At 41.7% G+C, this 23,647-nt stretch overlaps 1 protein-coding gene across 1 annotated transcript in view; it reads right to left on the bottom strand.

Moving 5' to 3' along the window:
- The window catches only part of col13a1 (collagen, type XIII, alpha 1), a 144,601-nt gene extending 123,178 nt beyond the window's left edge, over window positions 1-21,423 (bottom strand). Inside the window, exons 1-2 of the mRNA XM_060924958.1 lie at window positions 20,722-21,423; window positions 16,000-16,069 (exon numbers count right to left, since the gene is read on the bottom strand). Of these exons, the coding sequence (XP_060780941.1) occupies window positions 16,000-16,069; window positions 20,722-21,021 (370 nt within the window). The 5' untranslated portion in view covers window positions 21,022-21,423. The remainder of the gene's footprint in view (window positions 1-15,999; window positions 16,070-20,721) is intronic.
- Between the last annotated feature and the right edge of the window lie 2,224 nt (window positions 21,424-23,647).

Here is a 23,647-nt window from a genome sequence, read left to right as displayed (position 1 = left end):
CAAAGGTATTAGTGAGGTCAGGCACTGATATTAGCTAAGGAAGGCTGGAGCACAATTTGTGTTCCAGTTCATCCCAAAGCTGTTCAGTGGGGTTGAGGTGTGGACTGTGTGCAGGCCACCCGAACTCTTCCACACCAACCTCATCAAACCATGTCTTCATGGAACTTGCTTTGTGTACAGGTGCACTGTCATACTGGAACATGTTTGGGACCCTTAGGGAAGGGATACTATATAATTCTGTACTTCCAGCTTTGTGGAAACAGGATGGGGAATGTCCCCACATGGGTGTGCTGGTTAGATGTCAAGTTTTAGTATAGCCATGTAGTGTATCTTACCATTTATTAGTCCTGGGTATGACTTTAAACTGCAACTGGTGGTGAGTCTCAGGTCCGGGAGGACTTGAGTATTGGGGAAAGTGGAGTTACCCCTTAATCACCATTGCTCCCAGGTCCACTCTGACCCAGAGTGGTAGCACCTGCCTGGGTTCCAGCTATGGGTTAAATAGTACATCACCAATAAGGCACTGGCAGCAGGGCACTTTTTGGTGTAATGTGGCAGATGAACCCAACAGGGTTAATGATGCACCACCATATGGCATGCGGAACAGCCGCTCAAATGGCCAACGGATGGCATTACCCAGCAAGTCAGTTATCACTACAGGGCAAATTCCATACCTGTCAGGTCTGTGGCACTTTTGTGCACCACTTGGCATCAGGTCCGGAGGTCCAGAGAGACAACACAACGGGGGCATGACATAATTTGTCTTACCTTACTGTGCAAGGCACTTCATTAGGAGAGGAGCTCTGGTGTGGGCCTCGTGGCCCATCTCTGTTTCTGCACATCCTAATGAAGCAGTAATCATCACTAGCGATGGACAGCCACTGACGACTTGGCATTTATTCCCTATATCTTGCTTTGTTATTACCACATTGCACACCATCAAAAATGACACAAACCCCACCAAAGAAGGAACAATATCTAAAATAATAAAACACATTTCATACTTTTGCCATTGAGAATGTATCTGCTTGTGGCAGCAAAAATTTAAGGTTTACAATAACTCAGAAGGATTTGCACACTAATTTATCATCCAACCATGGCATGTTCTTCCAAAACAATGTGTACATTGCCATGAATTATCCTCCCAATCCATCAAGCAAAATCACGGAAATAATTTTCTAGCATTTAGCACGCCATTGCGTTTGTTTATCCACAAATTAAACCACACTGTTCCAGACACTCTTGTTTGCAAGTTTCTTCTGCTAAAAGCTTCCAAGAGTAATTTTCATAGCAGGCTCAGTGGCGCTCAGCTAATGACCCCACCTGATGTCTATACATTCACTATGCATTTATTTGTAAAAGTATAACTAGTCACACATTTGGCCACACATAGAGGACCGTTCATGCATTTCCTCTCATTATTATTCAAGAAACATGCCTGGAATGAAATGAGATGAAACCAGATCCAGATATTCAAGACCTGATGCATGGGATGACATGATTTAGATTCTGGTCAGAATGAACAGTTTAGAAGGCCATCCTATACCCTGTACCCAAGCACCACATTCATGTAGAGTGCTGATATGCTGTGTAACCACTTTTAAAATACACAAAATGAAATGCATTTGTTCAAATAAACATCGTTCTATGTTCAATCCCTGTCCTCCTCAGTCTCATATGGAATACATTATGTATATAAGTGCATGCCAAATCCTGGCAGACTGTTTGTTCCTGAAATGAGCATAAAGAGTTGGCTGTCAAATTCCTCTCAATAAAATAATAAGTTTAATACGCCATTGTTTTTCGGAGCATGGGCAAAAAAGGGGGATTTCAGAAGCAGATCCATGGTCAATATGAGATTCAATGTGAAAAGCAGATGGCTAACCACATAGTGTTCTCCTTCATTTCCAACTCACGCGCTCTTTTGCTGTCTGTCTTTCTCTTCCTCTCAGATTGTCAGTGCTCTCTAGCCACCCATTTTTTTGTCTACTACAGACTTTCCTGTGACTACATTCTTTCCTCATAGATTCTTTGGCCCTCTCGTGAGACTGCGTGTCTGCTGGGCACAGTTAGCAGACAACACCTCTCCTCCCAGTAAAAGCGTTCTCTGGCAGCTGAGCTGTAAGCTAATCACACACCAGGAAAGGAGATCTGCCACTGCCTCTTCCTGTCAGCAGACATGACATGTTGAACTTGGGGGCGCTTAAATGGCCAGAACCACTGACCTCTATGCCTGACCTCAGCATGGAGTTTAAAGCTGCCTCTCATTTACAAGGGTGAAGCGGCCTTGCCTCTTCAGGGTATCTGAGGGGTATTTTTAAATTTGGATTAAATGGCTTTACTGGACTGGCTTAATTTGGATATGTGTCCCATGTGCTCTCGCAGGTGCTCTCTCATTCTTTCCCACCCTCTCTTTCTCTTTTCTGAATCTCTATCTCTCCAACTTGCTCATGTACACAGTCATTCTTTGATCCAGTACAGTCTACATTGGTCTGTCATCAACCAGAGCACTGAGCGTTCTCTGAGTGCCCCTCATGCCAAGTGCTTGACGTCCAACACTGACCTGTGAAAGAGGGCACTCACAAGAGGGCACTCTAATCAGAGAGTATGAAACCTCTGCAACCAGTCCAAATGTCTTCACACAACACTGCTCACTATTCATGATTGACTTGTCCTCACTGCTAATACCATTACTCAGGGTATAGGATGGTTTGGCAGGTCTGACCACCTGTAATTTAGACTTCTTATGGTTCTTAAAATAATAATTGCTCAATAATTTTAACAGGAAACACTAAAATATGTTTCTCCTGCTGTGACAAAGACTTTTAAACAACAAGACAAAGGGCCATACCATTTTCTGGTATGGTTAATATTAATTCACAATTATTCGCCAAAGGTGAAGTGAATATCAGTCAGTGCGTTTACATGCACATCCAAATCGAGCTACTGTCAGTAATCGAGCTAAGGGTCCCAGCAGGGGTGCCAGAGAAATCCAATCCTACATGCACACAAGGAAATCGAGCTATTGTGTGAGGTACATTGTGCACCCGAGCCACAGGTAGCGCTACACGCCCCATCGTGTTGGTACACTTTCGGTTGTCGTCATGAAGAAGAGCTATTCAAGAGTATAAACAAAGTTATCAGTTCCGTGTTCACAAGAAGAACGACGACGAGGACAGCAACATCGAGAGATGTTGTTCCTCCTGACCTCTTCTGCTGCTTGCTACTACTACTGTTGTCATGCCGACCGAGGCTGTTGTGTTTCCCGCTTGTGGTCTCGTCACTCGTCACTTCCGGAAGGGGCAGTGCTGAAGTAAGTAGCTCGACTACGTAGCTCGATAGGGTTTACATGCACTAAGTAGCTCGGCTACAATCGCATAATCTAGGTCGCGTAGCTCGATTACAAGAAATCCAGTTTGGTTCGATTTCAGCCGAGCTAAGGTGTTTCCATGGCATTTAGAACTTCAATTTCAGTCGAGCTACAGCAGAAATTTGATTTTCTCTGTGTATGTAAATGCACTGACTGACAGGCTTGTAGTACTCAAGTCCAGGACTCCAACTTGAGTCCAACTTGTGCCCTAATTTTAAGGACTCGTGACTTGACTTGGACTTGAGCACCGATGACTCAGACTTGGACTCAGACTCGTGCATTAACTGCATCCAGACTCATAAATTGGAGACGAGGAGTTGGATTTTTTCTTTATATTTTGTAATATGTCATAATAATTTGGCATAAGATATTTATATTTATATCTACATTAATTTTTATACTAATTTCGTGCAAAAGAATGTACATTCACCTGTTCATACGTTCAGGAACAAACTAATGTTAATGGTGCTAAAATGCCTGGAGACAAGCCCCTAGGATTGTCTGCTTTGTTATACAGACTTCTTGTGCAGTGGGAAAAAATGCTGTGTGTTCCATATGTACAAGAACTATCAAGGAGACGATGGGGACAACCTCGAACTTCAATGGTCATTTGGCAAGACTCCACCCAGAGAAGTGAGTGACATGCTATGTTCGTTGCTCTGTTGATAGTGGGGCTTGCTTGCTGACTGATGAACTAGCTAGTGTTAACTCTCTCTCATGTTATTTGCCCTGTTGATAGCGGGGCTTGCTGAGCGATGAACAAGCTCGCTCTGTAGCCTATTAACTAAAATGGGGCAGTCAAGCAGTAATGTGAGTCCAACACAGTAGCAGAGATGGTTTCACATAAAGGCAGCAGCAGCCACCATCAAATGGTGCGGTGGGAGTCTTGTTCTCAGACTCGACTTGAAATTTTCTTTAATGACTTGGACTTGAATACTGAGGACTTGAGACTGGACTCGGGGTTTAGTGACTCGACTACAACACTGATCAGTGAATAACAGCTGAGATGAAGTTGAGGTTATTATTCATCAATATTCACTGAGCCTGAGGCGGATAACTGTTTTAATGTAAATACATAGGTGATTATCCATCCATCCATCCATTATCTGTAGCCGCTTATCCTGTACAGGGTTGCAGGCAAGCTGGAGCCTATCCCAGCTGACTATGGGCAAGAGATGGAGTACACCCTGGACAAGTCACCAAGTCATCACAGGGCTGATACACAGAGACAAACAACCACTCACACTTACATTCACACCTGTGGTCAATTTCATCTCATCTCATTATCTCTAGCCGCTTTATCCTGTTCTACAGGGTCGCAGGCAAGCTGGAGCCTATCCCAGCTGACTACGGGCGAAAGGCGGGGTACACCCTGGACAAGTCGCCAGGTCATCACAGGGCTGACACATAGACAGACAACTATTCACACTCACGGTCAATTTAGAGCCACCAATTAGCCTAACCTGCATGTCTTTGCACCCAGAGGAAACCCACGCAGACACGGGGAGAACATGCAAACTCCACACAGAAAGGCCCCCGTCGGCCACTGGGCTTGAACCCAGAACCTTCTTGCTGTGAGGCGACAGTGCTAACCACTACACCACCATGCCGCCACAGGTGATTATTTCAAAAATTTTAAAAAATCGTTGTAAAAAATTAATTTATTTCAAACTTCAAAAGTGGCATGCAAATGTAATAAAGACACATGCAGACATGTGTCACTTATCTATGCCGACTCACATAAAATACATTGTTTTGAAATGGATAAAATAAATCACAATTCCACCTTACCCTTGAATAGTTTTAGACCAAACTTCATAGCATATTTAGTGCTTTTAGGAACAGCATTTTCTTTCAGAATTTGTAATTCTCCCTCATTTATGGTGACAAAGCGATTGGCCACCATTTTGCTGAGTTGCTCGAGGTGATTATTGAGAACTAGTCCGAATTTCTTGACCAATCAGCGCACGCAATTTTCTATAATCATTTGCATGTTTATACTAACTATTAAATATTTCCTCACTATATCCCTGACTAGATATACATTTACTGTAAAGAGGAAATGTAGTTTTATATATATATTTATATATATATATATATATATATATATATATATATATATATATATATATATATATATATATATATATATATTTCTTTGAAGCAGTTAGCCAGAATAGTCATGTAATGTAAATTGGACTGTGTAAGTTGTCCTAAGAAAGCATTTTCCACACCAGGCATCTCATTTTGGTAGCTTGTTTTGTGTTGCTTGAATATATAATGCTAGCTGTATTGCTACCGGTTATCCAATAAGTTGTCAAATATAGGTTATCATTTGTAGCCCCTTTTGTCCCAGATTCTTCCACATCTCTTACTGCCATTAGCAATTCAAAAGCTAGCGAGCTAGAACCTAGCTAAGTGTATGCTAGCTAGTGTGCATGCTAACCCCTCCCAGCCACCTACCACACAAGTGTTACTGTATAATTTGCACTCTGCTACAAATGTAAAGCAATTAAACTCAGACTGAACCAAATAATCTTAGTTAAACAAGCTGAGTGTATCCAAAAAGATATGTTCTTATGATCTCAATACTTTCTCGCATGTCTCCTCTTGAGTTTCAGTAAAGATTTCCACAATCACATACAGTGGGGCAAAAAAGTATTTAGTCAGTCACCAATTGTGCAAGCTCTCCCACTTAAAAAGATGAGAGAGGCCTGTAATTTTCATCATAGGTATACCTCAACTATAAGAGACAAAATGAGAAAAAAAATCCAGAAAATCACATTGTCTGATTTTTAAAGAATTTATTTGCAAATTATGGTGGAAAATAAGTATTTGGTCAATAACAAAAGTTCATCTCAATACTTTGTTATATACCCTTTGTTGGCAATGACAGCGGTCAAACATTTTCTGTAAGTCTTCACAAGGTTTTCACACACTGTTGCTGGTATTTTGGCCCATTCCTCCATGCAGATCTCCTCTAGAGCAGTGATGTTTTGGGGCTGTCGCTGGGCAACATGGACTTTCAACTCCCTCCAAAGATTTTCTATGGGGTTGAGATCTGGAGACTGGCTAGGCCACTCCAGGACCTTGAAATGCTTCTTACGAAGCCACTCCTTCGTTGCCCGGGCGGTGTGTTTGGGATCATTGTCATGCTGAAAGACCCAGCCACGTTTCATCTTCAATGCCCTTGCTGATGGAAGGAGGTTTTCACTCAAAATCTCACGATACATGGCCCCATTCATTCTTTCCTTTACACGGATCAGTCGTCCTGGTCCCTTTGCAGAAAAACAGCCCCAAAGCATGATGTTTCCACCCCCATGCTTCACAGTAGGTATGGTGTTCTTTGGATGCAACTCAGCATTCTTTCTCCTCCAAACACGACAAGTTGAGTTTTTACCAAAAAGTTCTATTTTGGTTTCATCTGACCATATGACATTCTCCCAGTCCTCTTCTGGATCATCCAAATGCTCTCTAGCAAACTTCAGATGGGCCTGGACATGTACTGGCTTAAGCAGGGGGACACGTCTGGCACTGCAGGATTTGAGTCCCTGGCGGCGTAGTGTGTTACTGATGGTAGCCTTTGTTACTTTGGTCCCAGCTCTCTGCAGGTCATTCACTAGGTCCCCCCGTGGGGTTCTGGGATTTTTGCTCACCGTTCTTGTGATCATTTTGACCCCACGGGGTGAGATCTTGCATGGAGCCCCAGATCGAGAAAGATTATCAGTGGTCTTGTATGTCTTCCATTTTCTAATAATTGCTCCCATAGTTGATTTCTTCACACCAAGCTGCTTACCTATTGCAGGTTCAGTCTTCCCAGTCTGGTGGAGGTCTACAATTTTGTTTCTGGTGTCCTTTAACAGCTCTTTGGTCTTGGCCATAGTGGAGTTTGGAGTGTGACTGTTTGAGGTTGTGGACAGGTGTCTTTTATACTGATAACAAGTTCAAACAGGTGCCATTAATACAGGTAACGAGTGGAGGACAGAGGAGCCTCTTAAAGAAGAAGTTACAGGTCTGTGAGAGCCAGAAATCTTGCTTGTTTGTGGGTGACCAAATACTTATTTTACCGAGGAATTTACCAATTAATTCATTAAAAATCCTACAATGTGATTTCCTGGATTCTTTCCCCCCATTCTGTCTCTCATAGTTGAAGTGTGCCTATGATGAAAATTCCAGGCCTCTCTCATCTTTTTAAGTGGGAGAACTTTCACAATTGGTGGCTGACTAAATACTTTTTTTCCCCACTGTATTGTGTTCAGATCCGATAATTTACTTATATTTTAATTTCACTGAAATGTACTAGAAAGTTTACTTGCAAGCATAGTAAAGTATAAGTGGAGACACGTACAGTACAGTTTTAATTTTGATATACTATCATGTCTAATTATATCTGAAGAAACCTACACTTGTGTATTTTTGATCTGCTAGCATTTGTAAGTATAATTGAAAATACATTAGCTGTCAAGTGAACTATTGTTTTAGTTGCTGACACAGTAATATAGATGTTAGAGAAAGGTATTCGAGTATACTAAATACTCATGCCTATTTATTTATTGTGCACATTAAATTATTAGGTTTTCTGTGAGCAAAAGACTTACATTCATTTGCAAAAGAATTAGATACTACTGTGTGGTTCTTCAGCCAACACCTGAAAAATAAATCAATAAACTACCAGTGTATAATAGAAGGAAAATGTTCTCTTTTTTTTTAAGTGGTGCAATGGTAAAATATTTGCTCTGTGACAGAAGATCACAGTTTGAATCCTGCTGATGTACACATTTGGACTCCTTTACTGTAATACAAGGTCTCTTTGTCCCTTAAAGGTCCCATGGCATGAAATTTTCACTTTCTGAGGTTTTTTAACATTAAAATGAGTTCCTCTGACATTCTTAAGTCACCCCAGTGGCTAGAAATTTCATAATGTGTAAACCAAACTATGCCCACCCTTTGTCAACATTTGAGAATGGCGCGTCAAAATAGCGCGTTGATAGGCTCTTCCCTTTACTATGTCAGCAAGGGAGATGATCCCCACGCCCCCCCCTCTGGATTCCCACCCACTGTATGGATTGCCCGCCCAGCTCAAAAGTTGCCACCAAACATGGAAGTTGCGCTGTACATGGATGTGACAACACAGAAAGGAGTCTGTTTTTACTGCTGACGGGAGAGCCCCTGAAGACGCAGTGGCTTAATTTTATTTACTCCAATAATACGCTGTCGAGTCTACCTAAGACGGTGTATATTTGTCGGAAGCATTTTCCTAAGGAATGTTTCCACAACTTGGGACAGTACAGGGCAGGTTTTGCACATCAACTGTCACTGAAGCCTGGGTCCGTACCAAGCATCTCTGCCGCATCAGCCACAAACAGCGAACAAGTAAGTGAATAACTGTTAAGTCGTTTTGCCGTGTTTTAAAATCGGTGCGTTAGCCTTGCAATGGCTACATTAGCTGTGCAGCTAACCGCTTCCTGCAGTTAGCCAGGTACTCTGTGCTACAAAACAAAAAAGCATGCAGCATGCTCTGTTATAATAGCCAATCAAAACAGTTTTTACAAAGACACCCACATTCTTTTTTTTAAGTCACTCGTTCATTTTATTTGTTTGTTTGTTCAGTAAAAACCCAAACATTTGTTGAATTTATTTTATTTCCTCGCGTCGCACCTTAATGATGTCAGCGCGCGGTATTTTTCCCTTCACGGTTTGTTCCTTCTCTCTCGCCATAGTAAGACACCCACATCCGTTTGTTCTGACCCACTGGAGGTAGCGTCACAGTGCTGTTAGCCAATCAGAGGTAACACGTTTACATGTCATGAATATTAATGATAAGAGCTGAAATCCTGTCGCTCTCCCACCACCCGCTCCTCCACCAAACTAGAACAGCCTGAAACAGGAGAACCACAGCATTTTTTTCACCAAAACCGGCTCACAGGGCATTCATTCATACTAGAGACCACCGCACAATTAATGAAAAAACGATGCCATGGGACCTTTAAGGCATTTTAGCGGAGCTCCCAGCGGAGCACCATACCTAAGAAAAACTGGTAAACCCATCGAGTCGATTTTTTGTGGTTTGTCTGTGTATGTGTACCACCAGTCATACACACCGCCTAGTAGCCAGTGTTAGTAATTACCAGTCATACACACCACCCAAGGCGGCACGGTGGTGTAGTGGTTAGCGCTGTCACCTCACAGCAAGAAGGTCCGGGTTCGAGCCCCATGGCCGGCGAGGGCCTTTCTGTGCGGAGTTTGCATGTTCTCCCCGTGTCCGCGTGGGTTTCCTCCAGGTGCTCCGGTTTCCCCCACAGTCCAAAGACATGCAGGTTAGGTTAACTGGTGACTCTAAATTGACCGTAGGTGTGAATGTGAATGGTTGTCTGTGTCTATGTGTCAGCCCTGTGATAACCTGGCGACTTGTCCAGGGTGTACCCCGCCTTTCGCCCATAGTCAGCTGGGATGGGCTCCAGCTTGCCTGCAACCCTGTAGAAGGATAAAGCGGCTAGAGATAATGAGATGAGATGAGACATACCGCCTTGTGGCCAGTGTTAGTAATTACCAGTCATACACACCGCCTAGTAGCCAGTGTTAGTAATTACCAGTCATACACACAGCCTAGTGGCCAGTGCTAGCCAGTAAAGAAATAAAACAAAAGAGACTGGCTATGATATAAGAAAATTCTACAACCCAGAAACAGATGGGAGCTCCGCTTTTAGGCAGTGCCTAAATCTATATATTACAAGAAATATGTGTGACAAAGTGGATACCTAAATAAAACACAAGTGAGAATCACTATTAAATATCAATAACAAATCTTCAGGAGTTTTCTCTGGATAGACTTAATTATTAAAATAAGTAATTGTTTAGAATAAAATGCTGATTAATTAATGAAATTTTCTTGATAAAATTCTCCTCTTGCTTGCCCATTTTGTGCTAATAAAGTGTTGTGTTGTGTGCTTTGCTGTTGCTATTGCTGGTGAGTAGAAGCTGCTATGACAAATATGTCATGCTTAGATACCCTACAGTCCAGCTCTGGTTTCACACACACACTAGACATGGCCTTCCCTCGGACCCTGGCCACATAAACTGTCAAAGCTCACTTCCGGCAGGTGGAGGGGTGTAGCTTTAGAAGCCTTTATCCACTGGTCTTTCCTGCCATGCTTGCTCACTTTTCTCCTCATGGCTAATCCACTGCAGATGACCTCTACAGACATGAGACTCTGCCCTATTCTTTCCATGAGCCAAACAGCAAACACAATCCACTGGATCTCCAGAAGAGTTAAATTAGTGAGTGTGACATGCACATTTAAAGATAGACTCTTTAAACCAATGCCTGCTTGTAGTCCAATTTAAGTCACAAAGAAGTACTTTGGGAAGTTCTTTGATGAGGCGGAAATGAGAGTTATGGGGTGTGTGGTGTATGAAGGTGACGGGATTACGGCCTCTTTCCTCTCCTTTTCCTGAATGTCTAAGAAAACACCACTCAGCTCTTCAGCAAACAATATGTGGATTCAAGAGAACTCCTGGGGCTGAGACCTAGACTCAGTCTAACAGTCATGAAAGTTTTCCTGTTCTTTGACAAGGCCGTTGGCTTATGTCCCATGTGGAAATCTCTTACTAACCATAGAATATCTGGTACTGTGTTATCATTTATGATATTTGTTCTCATCTTAGTTATTGATCCTTGCTTTGATCCATATAGTGATTTAAGCACATTGCTAACACTAGCCAATACTCAATTATGGTCAACAAACACACCTTGCCACACATCAATCTTTCCACATCAATACATCATTGTCATTATGTATAACCTCAATTCCAAAATAGTTGGGATGCTGTATAAAATGTAAATAAAATAAAAACAGAATGCAACAATTTGCAAATGTCATAAACCCATATATTTTTCATAATAGAACATAGACAACATATCAAATGTTTAAACTGAGAAAATATCCTATTTTAAGAAAAAAAAAGGTAATTTTGAATAATTTTGATGGCAGCAACACATCTCAAAAAAGTTGGGACAAGGCCATGTTTACCACTGTGTAGCATTCTGTCTTCTTTTAACAACAGTCCATAAACATCTGGGATCTGAGGAGACCAGTTGCTGGAGTTTTGGGAGAGGAATGTTGTCCCATTCTTGCCTGATATAGGATTCTAGTTGCCCAACAGTCCTGGGTCTTCTTTGCCATATTTTTCGTTTCATGATGCACCAAATGTTTTCAATTGGTGAAAGGTCTGGACTGCAGGCAGGCCCGTTCAGCACCCATACTCTTCTACTACGAAGCCATGCTGTTGTAATAGATGCAGTATAACCAGAGAAGATGGTTTTAGAGCAACATATGCTCCCATCCAGACGACATCTTTTCCCAGGAAGGCCTTGCATATTTCAGCAAGATGATGCTAAACCAGTAGCATCGTCTTGCTGAAATATGCAAGGCCTTCCCGGGAAAAGATGTCGTCTGGATGGGAGCATGTTGCTCTAAAACCTGTATATACCTTTCAGCATTGACGGTGCCTTTCCATATGTGCAAGCTGCTCATGCCATGTGCACTAATGCACCCCATACCATCAGAGATGCAGGCTTTTGAACTGAGCGCTAATAACAAGCTGAATGGTCCCTCTCCTCTTTAGTCCGGTGGACGTGACATCCATGGTTTCCAAAAAGAATTTCAAATTTTAATTTGTCTGACCACAGAACAGTTTTCCACTTTGCCTCAGTCCATTTTAAATGAACTTTGGCCCAGAGAAGATGGTGGCATTTCTGGATTATGTTCACATATGGCTTCTTCTTTGCATGATAGGGCTTGAACCTGCATTTGTGAATGGCATGGTGAATTGTGTTCACAGACAATGATTTCTGGAAGTGTTCCTGAGCCCATGCAGTGATTTCCATTACAGAATCATGCCTGCTTTTAATGCAGTGCCGCCTGAGGGCCCGAAGATCACAAGCATCCAATATTGATTTTCTGCCTTGTTCCTTGTGCACAGAGATTTCTCCAGATTCTCTGAATCTTTTGATTATATTATGTACTGTAGATGATAAGATATTCAAAGTCTTTGCAATTTGACATTAAGGAACATTATTCTGAAATTGTTCCACAATTTGTAGACACAGTTTTTTGCAGATTGGTGAACCTCTGTCCATTCTTATTTCTGAGGGACTCTGCCTCTCTAAGATGCTCTTTTTATGTCCAATCATGTTACTGACCTGTTGCCAATTAACCTAATTAGTTGCAAAATGTTACTCCAGCTGTTTCTTTTTAGTACCACTTACTATCCAGACTTTTGTTTCCCCTGTCCCAACTTTTTTGAGATGTGTTGCTGCCATCAAATTTAAAATGAGCTAATATTTTTCATGAAATAGTAAAATGTCTCAGTTTAAACATTTGATATGTTGTCTGTGTTCTACTGTGAAAAAAAATATGGGTTTATGAGATTTACAAATAATTGCATTCTGTTTTTATTTACATTTTACACAGTGTCCCAACTTTTATGGAACTGGGGTTGTACAGAACACATTGCTCATACAATAGTGATTCAATTACAAACCTTGTCATTATGACACACTTAGCAACACTATCTAAGTCACAATCAAACTGATGACAATTGTTGGATAATAATGTTTACACATGCTCATCTGCTTGGCTGAGGTCACAGTACAGTTGTGGAACAGGAGTGTGTTCCAGAAAGCAGGATTTGACAAATAGCATAAGTCAACATTCATGAAATTTTGGATTTTTCCATTGAAGTGATTACATAGAATCAAATAAGTTACATGGGAAAATTATGCTCTGAAACTAACCTGGAAAATGGCAAGTTTAGCAGAGTTAAGCTAACCTTGTCTGTAGTATTTAAGTTGAGAATCAGTATATCTTTAATACGTGCCAAAAATATCCTGCAATTTAATTGAACATCTTATACAGAAGATCAACTGTAGGTAACTGTTTATCCCTTTAAAGGGTTAAAAACTCTCTGAAATAAAGTAAGTCCTCTTACTGGAATAGATCCCAGGAAAAATCAGGGTCTGAGTGGTATTTTCTTGGATATTGCTTCAGAAAAAGGAGAAGAAGAAAGTGACTGTTGTCCCCACACTTCTAAATACCACATTGTCATAATCAGCCTTTACTTGCAATATTAAATGCTCAATCTTAGGCAAGCTTTCGTGAGCCCCTTTTCATAAATGGTGCTTAATCTGCTCTTCCGAGTGTGAAAGCTAAAGGTGGGGAACCACGACCATTTTGTAGATGGTGGATTTGTATGGGTTTTTTTCAGTTGGCTAGAAAATTACAGTAGCCTATAATGTGTACATCTAAGCCATAATATAGTATCTCATGGTGTTTCTTTGGCTTAAAAATAAAGACAAAGGATACAGAAGATTATAATCTTGAGCACTGACTTTCAGCAAGTTGCTATTTGAAAGTTACTATGTCAGTAATATTTGTAAAAGGATAAATATTTACATGAATGAACACATGAAGACTTTTTTGTTCAAATACTGAATAATGACACACTGTTCTTTTTCACTGCAAGCCATAATTAATCAAGTTTATCAGGGCTTTTAAAGTTTGTCATAAATGTACACAATCCTGGCTCAACCTATCGGGGCACAGGCCTTAGTGACAACTGATGCACAGTGCTTGATTAATGTCAAGTGGATGACATTAGATCACATTCTTATGATCACAGATTTTTAAGTGGCATTTAGAAAACTGTAGTCCGATGCAATTCTGAATTTGTGTTAGAGAAAATAAGGTTATTGATGGAGTATGTAATAATGTTTCACTATTGTAAACCAGGCTAAATCTTGCTTTAAGCTCTTATTTATGCAAGGCATTGAGCTGTTAACAAAGGACAGTTAACATTACAGTAAAACTGAATCTTTTCCATATTAACCCACTGTAAGTGGATGTCAACGGCACTCAACACTGGAGACGTACAGCAATATAACTTTACCAACTGATCTTGTGGACCACAGAGTTGACAAATTCATGTGAGTTTCCTCAAGGAAACATGAAATAAAAAGCTGGTATCTAGACACGCGTGTTAAAGCCAAGAGGGGGTCTTTTCTGAATAAACTCAGATTTCAGTTTGATTACAAAAGCATGTTGGATGCACAGTTAATATGAATGAAAGCATATTTAAATGTGCTTAAATATGTTTCTTGTACTGTAGGTAATGTGCACTCGTGGCCTGTAAAATATGTCATGAGAAATGCATTTTACGGAAATAAATGAACTTTTTTAATATGCTTTGGGGTTGTGTGATGATAGAAGATACCCTTGGGGATGTTTAGTTGTCTACCAAGCAGAAGACTGTGTTTTTTGTATGTAAGCATATGCACATTTCAGGAGAGGGGTCTGAGGGCTGTGGATGGGGGACACTACTGCGTGTCCCTTGGCACTGAAAATAAACAAAGGAATGGAAGCAATCTGAGCATGGCCTGAGGGAATGATTGACAGACAGCAGCTGGAGTAAGAACAGCACTACATATACATACATATTCATATTGTATTCACACACATACAGTAAACACTGACGAGGAAGCATGCATGTACCGTAACATAGGCTACACCTGGACTCCTATCTAACAGAACTATCTCTGCAATAAATTGACACTAATTATTTACGCATAAACATGTCACTTATATTAAAGCATTGACTAACTCAGAATCAGAAATGACATCGTGAGACAGGAAGTTTCTCACAACAAAGTCATAAAGTACTAACGTGTTCAAACACAGACACCATCTGGGCCATCCACACAGTTAACATACTGATGGCTACTGCTGATGGGCAAATTAACACTCAGATGTGTGTGCTGTCTCACCTCTTTCTCTTTTTCTTTCTCACACACACAAGTTAATAGCTTACACCTGGATTCTGGGGAAAGGAAACAAATAGCTATATGACTGACACTCTCGAAATTTACTGAGTGTCCCGTTTTCCAAAGAAAGTTAAGAAAATACAGATCCAAAAATAAAGCATCAGTAACCAAAACAATAGCCAAAAACATCTTACCTTTTTGCCCACATTCCTCCCTTAAAATTGTGGTCACTGTTATAATACTAGACCACATTGTGTTCCCATGATTGTATTACTAGGGTTATATCCTAGGAGACATGACCCCAGTGAGCCAGTGTGACTTATTACCCATCATCTCTGGACTTTGACGGTTTGCTCTGCACTGGAATTCCGAGATGATGCCATCTTGTCACTCTGTTTTGTATCATAACCCAGCATGACACAAGTGAAAGTCAATGACTGCCAACAGAGCCCAAAATATGACTGCACCTGTCACTATAGAGATGCCAGCTCAGAGGCACAAGTGCACTCTGTTTAGTTTGGATAAGCCAAAAAGGACTTTTTCGATACACACTTTTCACAGCTTTCACATTACAGACAGACATGGAATCTAATTGACACCAGATATGTTTTCATCCCACAGCCATGCCTAAAAATAGCTATCTTCAAATATACCTACAGGACTAGAATAGGAGTGGGATTTGTGAATGGAAGTCTCAAAAAGCTTCTATGAAAGACTTAACCACAAAGCACATCTAAATTGTGGTAACCACTGCTTTCTTCAAAAGCCAGGTGTGTTATGGTTAGGTTCAGAAGCAAATGGTTAGACCTACCTGGTGGACACAGACAGGCGTGGGAAACATCCCGAGTCTCTCTGGTCTTCGGCAGACGAGACGCTAACTTCTGCAAAAGAACAAACAAGACTTCAGTTCTACCAGGAATAACCATACATACTACTAATCAGGATCACCAGACACACATTTATAGGAGAATTATAAAATAATATCACTGTGCTTGGTGTGAATAGAATTTAACAATCAATCTGAATAGATAAAAATATACCTTAAACAGGGATACTCCATGTATCCCATTTGCAAAGCAGATACAGTAGCAGGAGTCATTCTCTATCTGGGTTCTCTGAGGCCATTAATAAGCACAGATAGTAGTTCTATTGCTGTAATACTTTATGCCATCATTATTCTCATCTCATCTCATTATCTCTAGCCGCTTTATCCTTCTACAGGGTCGCAGGCAAGCTGGAGCCTATCCCAGCTGACTACGGGCGAAAGGCGGGGTACACCCTGGACAAGTCGCCAGGTCATCACAGGGCTGACACATAGACACAGACAACCATTCACACTCACATTCACACCTACGGTTAATTTAGAGTCACCAGTTAACCTAACCTGCATGTCTTTGGACTGTGGGGGAAACCGGAGCACCCGGAGGAAACCCACGCAGACACGGGGAGAACATGCAAACTCCACACAGAAAGGCCCTCGCCGGCCATGGGGCTTGAACCCAGGACCTTCTTGCTGTGAGGCGACAGCGCTAACCACTACACCACCGTGCCGCCCGCCATTATTATTATTATTATTATTATTATTAACACAACTTTCATGCCCATTACAGCACATTTCTAATACACACCAATCAGCCATAACATTATGACCACTGACATGTGAAGTGAATAACATTGAATAGCTCATGACAGTGACACCTGTAAATGGGTGGGATATATTAAGCAGCAAGAGAACAGTCGGTTCTTGAAGTTGATGTGTTGGAAGCAGGAAAAATGAGCAAGCATAAGGATCTGAGCAACTTTGACAAGGGCCAAGCTGTGATGGCTAGATGACTGGGTCTGAGCATCTCCAAAACGGCACATCTTGTGGAGTGTTCCTGGTATGCAGTGGTTAGTACTGACCAAAAGTGGTCCAAGGAAGGACATCTGGTGAACCGGCGACAGGGTCATGGATGTCGAAGGCTCACTGATTCGCATGGGGCACGAAGGCTAGCCTATATCGTCCAATCCCACAGAAGAGCTACTGCAGCACAAACTGCTGAAAAAGTTTAAAGCAGAAAGGTGTCAGCATTAACTTTTTCAGCAGTTTGTGCTACAGTAGCTCTTCTGTGGGACCCTCTCACCTGTTCACCGATTGTCCTTCCTTGGACCACTTTTGGTAGTTACTAACCACCGCATACCGGGAACACCCCATGAGATGTGCCATTTTGGAGATGCTCAGACCCAGTCACCTAGCCATCACAATTTGGCCCTTGTCAAAGTCGCTCACATTCTCACGCTTGCCCATTTTTCCTGCTTCCAACACATCAACTTCAAGAACTGACTGTTCTCTTGCTGCAGTATATCCCACCCTTATTCACTTCACATGTCAGTGGTTATAATGTCATGCCTGGTCAGTATAAGGCTGCAACATTACTTTGATATATATGTTTCAAAGACCAATTTTACATTTACAACAGTGAAACAGACTACATGCATACTTTAGCTAATATGCATTCATTACCACTGATGTGAGAAATGGTGAAATACGTAAAGGTTAATCTCTTAAAACTTAGGTTACTACTAATTTTACTAAGCTCAGGATCAGAATTTATAAGTCACTGCTGTATTATTATTTATGTTTGACAGATAAGGGAGATGTGGCAATTTAACACCTGCCTACAGGTGACCTTTTTGCAAATCTTGTAAATAAATTCAGTTTCTATGACTATGATCAGGGTATAATATATCATGCCCAATAAAGTAAAATTAAAATACTTATGTTCAATTATTCTTAGAGTTATGTCCAACATATTAGTCTGGCCCAAATTTATGCAAACCACAATTCATTCCAGGGGTTTATTTGGTTGATACTGGCACACTCTCTTCCCAGCTGCGAAAGTCTTTACACAGACCAGGCTCAGTCACTACAAGCAAGCCTTTTTTCCACAACACTGACTGGAGGACGGTTGAGTGTCTTGTAAAACAAAAACAGAGCTAATGAAGATTAATAAGAGATGACCAAAATGAGAAATAATGTCATGACAGTAAACTGTAATCGCTAGGTTAAGCAAGAGTCTGTTCTTGAGGAAGTACAATGAGGCTTGGAAAATATCTATAGTTTTCTCAAATTGTTTTTCCAATGTAGTATTGTGCACTGGTTTTTCTAAAAGCTTTTGTCATTTATAAATATGGAACCAATTCACATATTTTCCAGTTTCACAGTCTTTGCTAAGACCATTTGCTTTTACAGGGCAAAACGTCGAACACCCACGGTAATTTAAGAAGCTTTTCAGTTTGAACAGATAAAGGACAAGTTATTATTATTATTATTATTATTGCACCTTTCTCATAACCAGTTTATTTTAGGATTCAGTGCCCTCATGATACCTGGTGTGTGTTGTGGTATGAATAGTGGCATTATGGTAATCGTAGTAATGAGGCAGCTGCTGTCAGAGTACTTTCGCTAAAGTCATCAATAAAATTACTTTTTTTTTTATTCCAACATGTAATTACCACAATGACCCGTAGACTTTGCAGCCAAGAAATATATCTCTCCCTGTTATGTTTCAGTACTTAATTCAGTCTATTGATTTTATTATTTTGGAGTCTGGAGATGATTTAAGTTTCTGAAGTTAACATTTGAGTAATGAAAACTGAAATACAGTTATTAAATATAAGTGGCAAAAATAGGGTTAGTTCATGATGACATTAACCTGACTACACCAGATAAACACCATAAGTTCAAACATAGAGCCAAATCATTAGACACCTGCAAGCCACTGTAAATGACTATGACATGTTTTTCAGCACTAACCCAGACCTGGAATGAGTCCCACCTCACTTTCCTTTAGGACTGAAACATTCCGGCTGTTTCTCTTGCAGTCTGCTTTGCTTCATTAAGGCCTTGACTGTCCTCTGCAGTCCTGACAGCTTTACTAACTAAGGACTGAGATTCTTAAAGCAGGGTTCTGTCTTCACAAAACACAACAGCACAGCACATAATTTACACACTGCTGGGTGAGTGACCATTAGAGGCCTGTGTGAGGAAAGCATAGCTGTGAGAGGCAATATATCTCACTTTTCTACACCTCACTGTTTCTGACTCAAAAGTGCACAAAGTTTTGTGTGTGAGGGTAGTGCTGAAAGCACTTAGAGGTTCATAAAAAATGTGAAATGGCATGCTTAAAGGTTAACCGGTGGCCTGTGAGACAAGAATTAAGGCATTTTTAACTGACACTTTTCTTGACATCAATAATTTCTAGTCTGAATTTAAGATTTGTTAAAAAAAAATTGTATAGAAGGAATGAAGGGTAACTGAATTTTGTGATGTAAAACATCTGAAGACACATGTAAACTGTAAAATAATTAAGATTGCATTGAATGCCATGTAGTAAAATACAAATAAGGTAGGTGGGTAGCTCACATGATCTGTAATTGCAGGAGAAATTAAAAAGGGAAGCTTCCAAAAAGAAAACTTGTACATTATGAAATGGAAAATTGTGTAGGGTAGCGCATTACAAAAAGTATTATTGTACAAACTAGGCTAAACATGGTTCAACATAATTTCATGTCTAAATATGCATTAAGTACATTTGCAAGTGCAAAAATACTTTGCAAAAACACACCGGTGATGTGAAACGTCACATTACACAGCATTATTCTGACTTAATTTTGCATTCTGTGGATTTCAAGACGTCTAAAGAAAATCTAAGAATGTTCCTACTTAGAATGTTCATTTATTATGCCTCCTGTATCCAGCAATATCAGCTTTGCAATGGCCAATGCTGTGAGATTGAGTAGTAAATAGTGTAGACCAGGTGCTCAGTGAAAGTGAAAGGTGCATAAACAGGAGTCAGATAACAAAGAGAAAGGACATGTGGACAGGGAGAAGAGCTGACTAGTGGAGCTCTGGAGACTCATGTGTCTTAGAAGTCTGTTTCAAGGGTTTTTCCTTGGGTGAATGATATTACCAGACACAAACAACATACTTCTATGTGTGTGTGTGTGTGTGTGTGTGTGTGTGTGTGTGTGTGTGTGTGTGTGTTTAAATGCATTTAGTCAAGAGAAGTAACTGGTGAAGACATGGGTGCAGATCCCGGGGGGGACATGACCCCCCCCCATTTCTGAAAAACATGAACTGGACCCCCCAATAAAAAACCCTAAATTATTAAAAATTGTACAAACAAATTTATTTTCAGACAAATGATGCCCTGTGCAGTACTTTTTGAATGATGTGGCGAGCCTCTACGAAGTTGTGATTTATGGTTGCATGGTATGAGTTGCATACGGGCAAAAAATCACTTTTGTGTCCCCCCCAATCGTGATATCGGATCTGCACCCCTGGGTGAAGATCTCACTGACATTTCAGTCAAGCCTAATAATGTGATGTATGATTTTCAGTCAAGTCAACTTGATCTAAATGATCAGATTAAAAGATTACCACCAGACCAAGAATGTGTCCTGAATACAGTGAAGACATAGCATTCACATGCATCAAAAGTTAAACAGCATTCCCCATATCCTGATCTGAGCAGCCTCAGTAATGCCTCACCTCTTCCAGCATCTGATCCAGGCGGTTCAGGAGGACTGGTTCCACCTGCTCGAGAAACATCCAGGCTGAGTGCTGAGGAGGCGCTCTGTGCTTCTCCAAGCTGTTGACCCTGTCCTGTAGCTCCGAGGTGCGCAGATACACCAGCACACACACTCCGAGAGAGAAGAGGCAGAGCGCAATACACACCGCAAGCGCGACACACACCTCCGCCCGCCTGGGCCACGCGCTGCTCTCACACGGATGCTCGGCGCAAGTCCTTCCTCCAGGAGCATCGCGAGAAACTTTGGTGTCTTGTTCCATTGTAGTCAGAGGCGTCTAACCTGGCTGGCTTTCTTCACCAAGCTTATAATCTACTCATCAGAGGGCACATGAACCGGCAAACAGCACGAGGTTTGGAATAAACACCAAGCACAACTTTAGTTCAAGACTTTCTCAGAGAGCAGGTTATTCAGCGTCGCGCTAAACGGAGAAAAAGGGGCTATAAACGAGTTCAACGCATCTTCCCTGATGAGGTGTAGCTACAGGTGGATCAGAAGGCTCTAGCAATGTGCCGTGGGAATGAGCCGTGCCATCTGAGTGTGTCCTTCTGAGCTCCAGTGTCTCAGTGATCTGTGATGTGAAACTCGAACCTCTTCCCTGCACTCCACTTTTGCTGCAGTCTATTCGCTCCGCACAGAACTTCACTGCGTCTCCTCACTGCGCTCTCCTCCAACTGCGCTGCGCTCTCACGCGCCCTGCATGCGCCTCTCCGGGACCCTAAGCCCCTCCCTGTGTGTGTGTGTGTGTGTGTGTGTGAGAGAGAGAGAGAGAGAGATCGTTGCTCATCAGCTCTGGGTGGAACTGAAGCTTCAGTGGAGCCGCGCGCTTCTCCGGAACTTCACCGACACGATATATTTAGGTGCCAAGAGCCCACGTGGATAAAATAACCCTTTGATCTGTGCGGCGCAAATATTCTAAATAAACGTGTGGATTTTTGCAAATACATTTATTTCAGTGGCGGCTGGTGAAAAAAATTCTTGGTGGGGCTGGTGTGTGCCAGTAGAGTTCCCTGCCTAGTCCAGTATAAGCATTCAAATGAACAGTCAGAAAATGACAACAATTCCACAATAATTTAATTTCATTCTCAAAATCAGCAGTTTCACAGATAAAGTAAATTAACAATTTACAGCTATATTAGGCTCCATTTATGCTTTGGAAAGGAACGGTATCAAATACAATACAAGTTCTTGAGAGAAGTTTACAGCAAGGGTATGATTTCAGCTGAATCTATATATCAAGTGTGAACAGTGTGTGTGTGTGTGTGTGTGTGTGTGTGTGAGAGAGAGAGAGAGAGAGAGAGAGAGAGTGTGAGAGAGAGAATGAGTGAGTGAGAGAGAGGGAGGAAGGTTTCTAAGGTGAGTGTGGGACTGAGTGAGAGAGAGAGAGAGAGAGAGAGAGAGAGAGAGGTGGTGTGTGTGTGTGTGTGTGCGCGCGTGTGTGTGTGTGATTCTAAGGCGAGTGTAAGATTTCTGTGTGAGAGAGTAACTATGAAATGAGGTGTGTGTGTGTGTGTGTGTGTGTGTGTTCTGAGCTCGGTGTATTTCTGTGAAACGAGAGAGAGAGGGGGAGTGAAACACAGTGTTGACACTCTTGTTGTGAATACAAACTATGACAAGAAAGATGTGATTATTGTCCAATATGAACCAAAAGTCTAGTTTTGAACATCAAAGACAAAGAGAGAGAGAGAGAGAGAGAGAGAGAGAGAGAGAGAGAGAGAGATGCATTTTCTGTAGCAGGGGCGAAATTTCCAGCGCCCCAAAACCATTAAATTCGGCGATGCTGATTGGCCAAATATTTATGATTTTTCCCGAGCAACCATACACGATTGGCTATTCCGCTGCACTGCTGGGGCGCTTTGCCGAGCGCCCAAGAAGAGAAATGATACGAGTCTGTCGGTGGAAATTCACCGTTGAATGAGAGTTAGTTGGTGGAAATGTTGTTTAAATAATTCAGATCGCATGTAGGCACACACTATTAAGTAAAACTGACATTGATAATAAAATTTGTAAAAATATATATCGATATATTTTATATTTTTTTTCCCCCTCCACATCTGGGAGGGCGGCGCCCGAGCGCCCCCTATGGGCCAGCCGCCACTGGTTTATTTTCATAAATATCTCATCTCATCTCATTATCTCTAGCCGCTTTATCCTTCTACAGGGTCGCAGGCAAGCTGGAGCCTATCCCAGCTGACTACGGGCGAAAGGCGGGGTACACCCTGGACAAGTCGCCAGGTCATCACAGGGCTGACACATAGACCCAGACAACCATTCACACTCACATTCACACCTACAGTCAATTTAGAGTCACCAGTTAACCTAACCTGCATGTCTTTGGACTGTGGGGGAAACCGGAGCACCAGGAGTAAACCCACGCGGACACGGGGAGAACATGCAAACTCCGCACAGAAAGGCCCTCGCCGGCCACGGGGCTCGAACCCAGGACCTTCTTGCTGTGAGGCGACAGCGCTAACCACTACACCACCGTGCCGCCTAATAATAATAATAATAATAACTACACAAATGCATTTCCTGAAGAAAATCCGAGTGTGATTGCTCAGTGCAAAAAAAAAAGATGAGTGCTGCACATGATAGATGGATGTATGTGTTGGATGAGTTGGTCTGAGTTTGATGACTGTTGGATGAGTCATGATAGCTTGGCTTCTTATTGCCAGTGTGCTTCTCATCTCATCATCTCTAGCCGCTTTATCCTGTTCTACAGGGTCGCAGGCAAGCTGGAGCCTATCCCAGCTGACTACGGGCGAAAGGCGGGGTACACCCTGGACAAGTCGCCAGGTCATCACAGGGCTGACACATAGACACAGACAACCATTCACACTCACACCTACGGTCAATTTAGAGTCACCAGTTAACCTAACCTGCATGTC

The sequence above is a fragment of the Neoarius graeffei genome, chromosome 7 (assembly GCF_027579695.1).
Source record: "Neoarius graeffei isolate fNeoGra1 chromosome 7, fNeoGra1.pri, whole genome shotgun sequence".
NCBI lineage: Eukaryota > Metazoa > Chordata > Actinopteri > Siluriformes > Ariidae > Neoarius > Neoarius graeffei.
The sequence above is the reverse complement of the archived record's forward strand: the minus strand, read 5'-3'. Positions and strand labels throughout refer to the sequence as shown.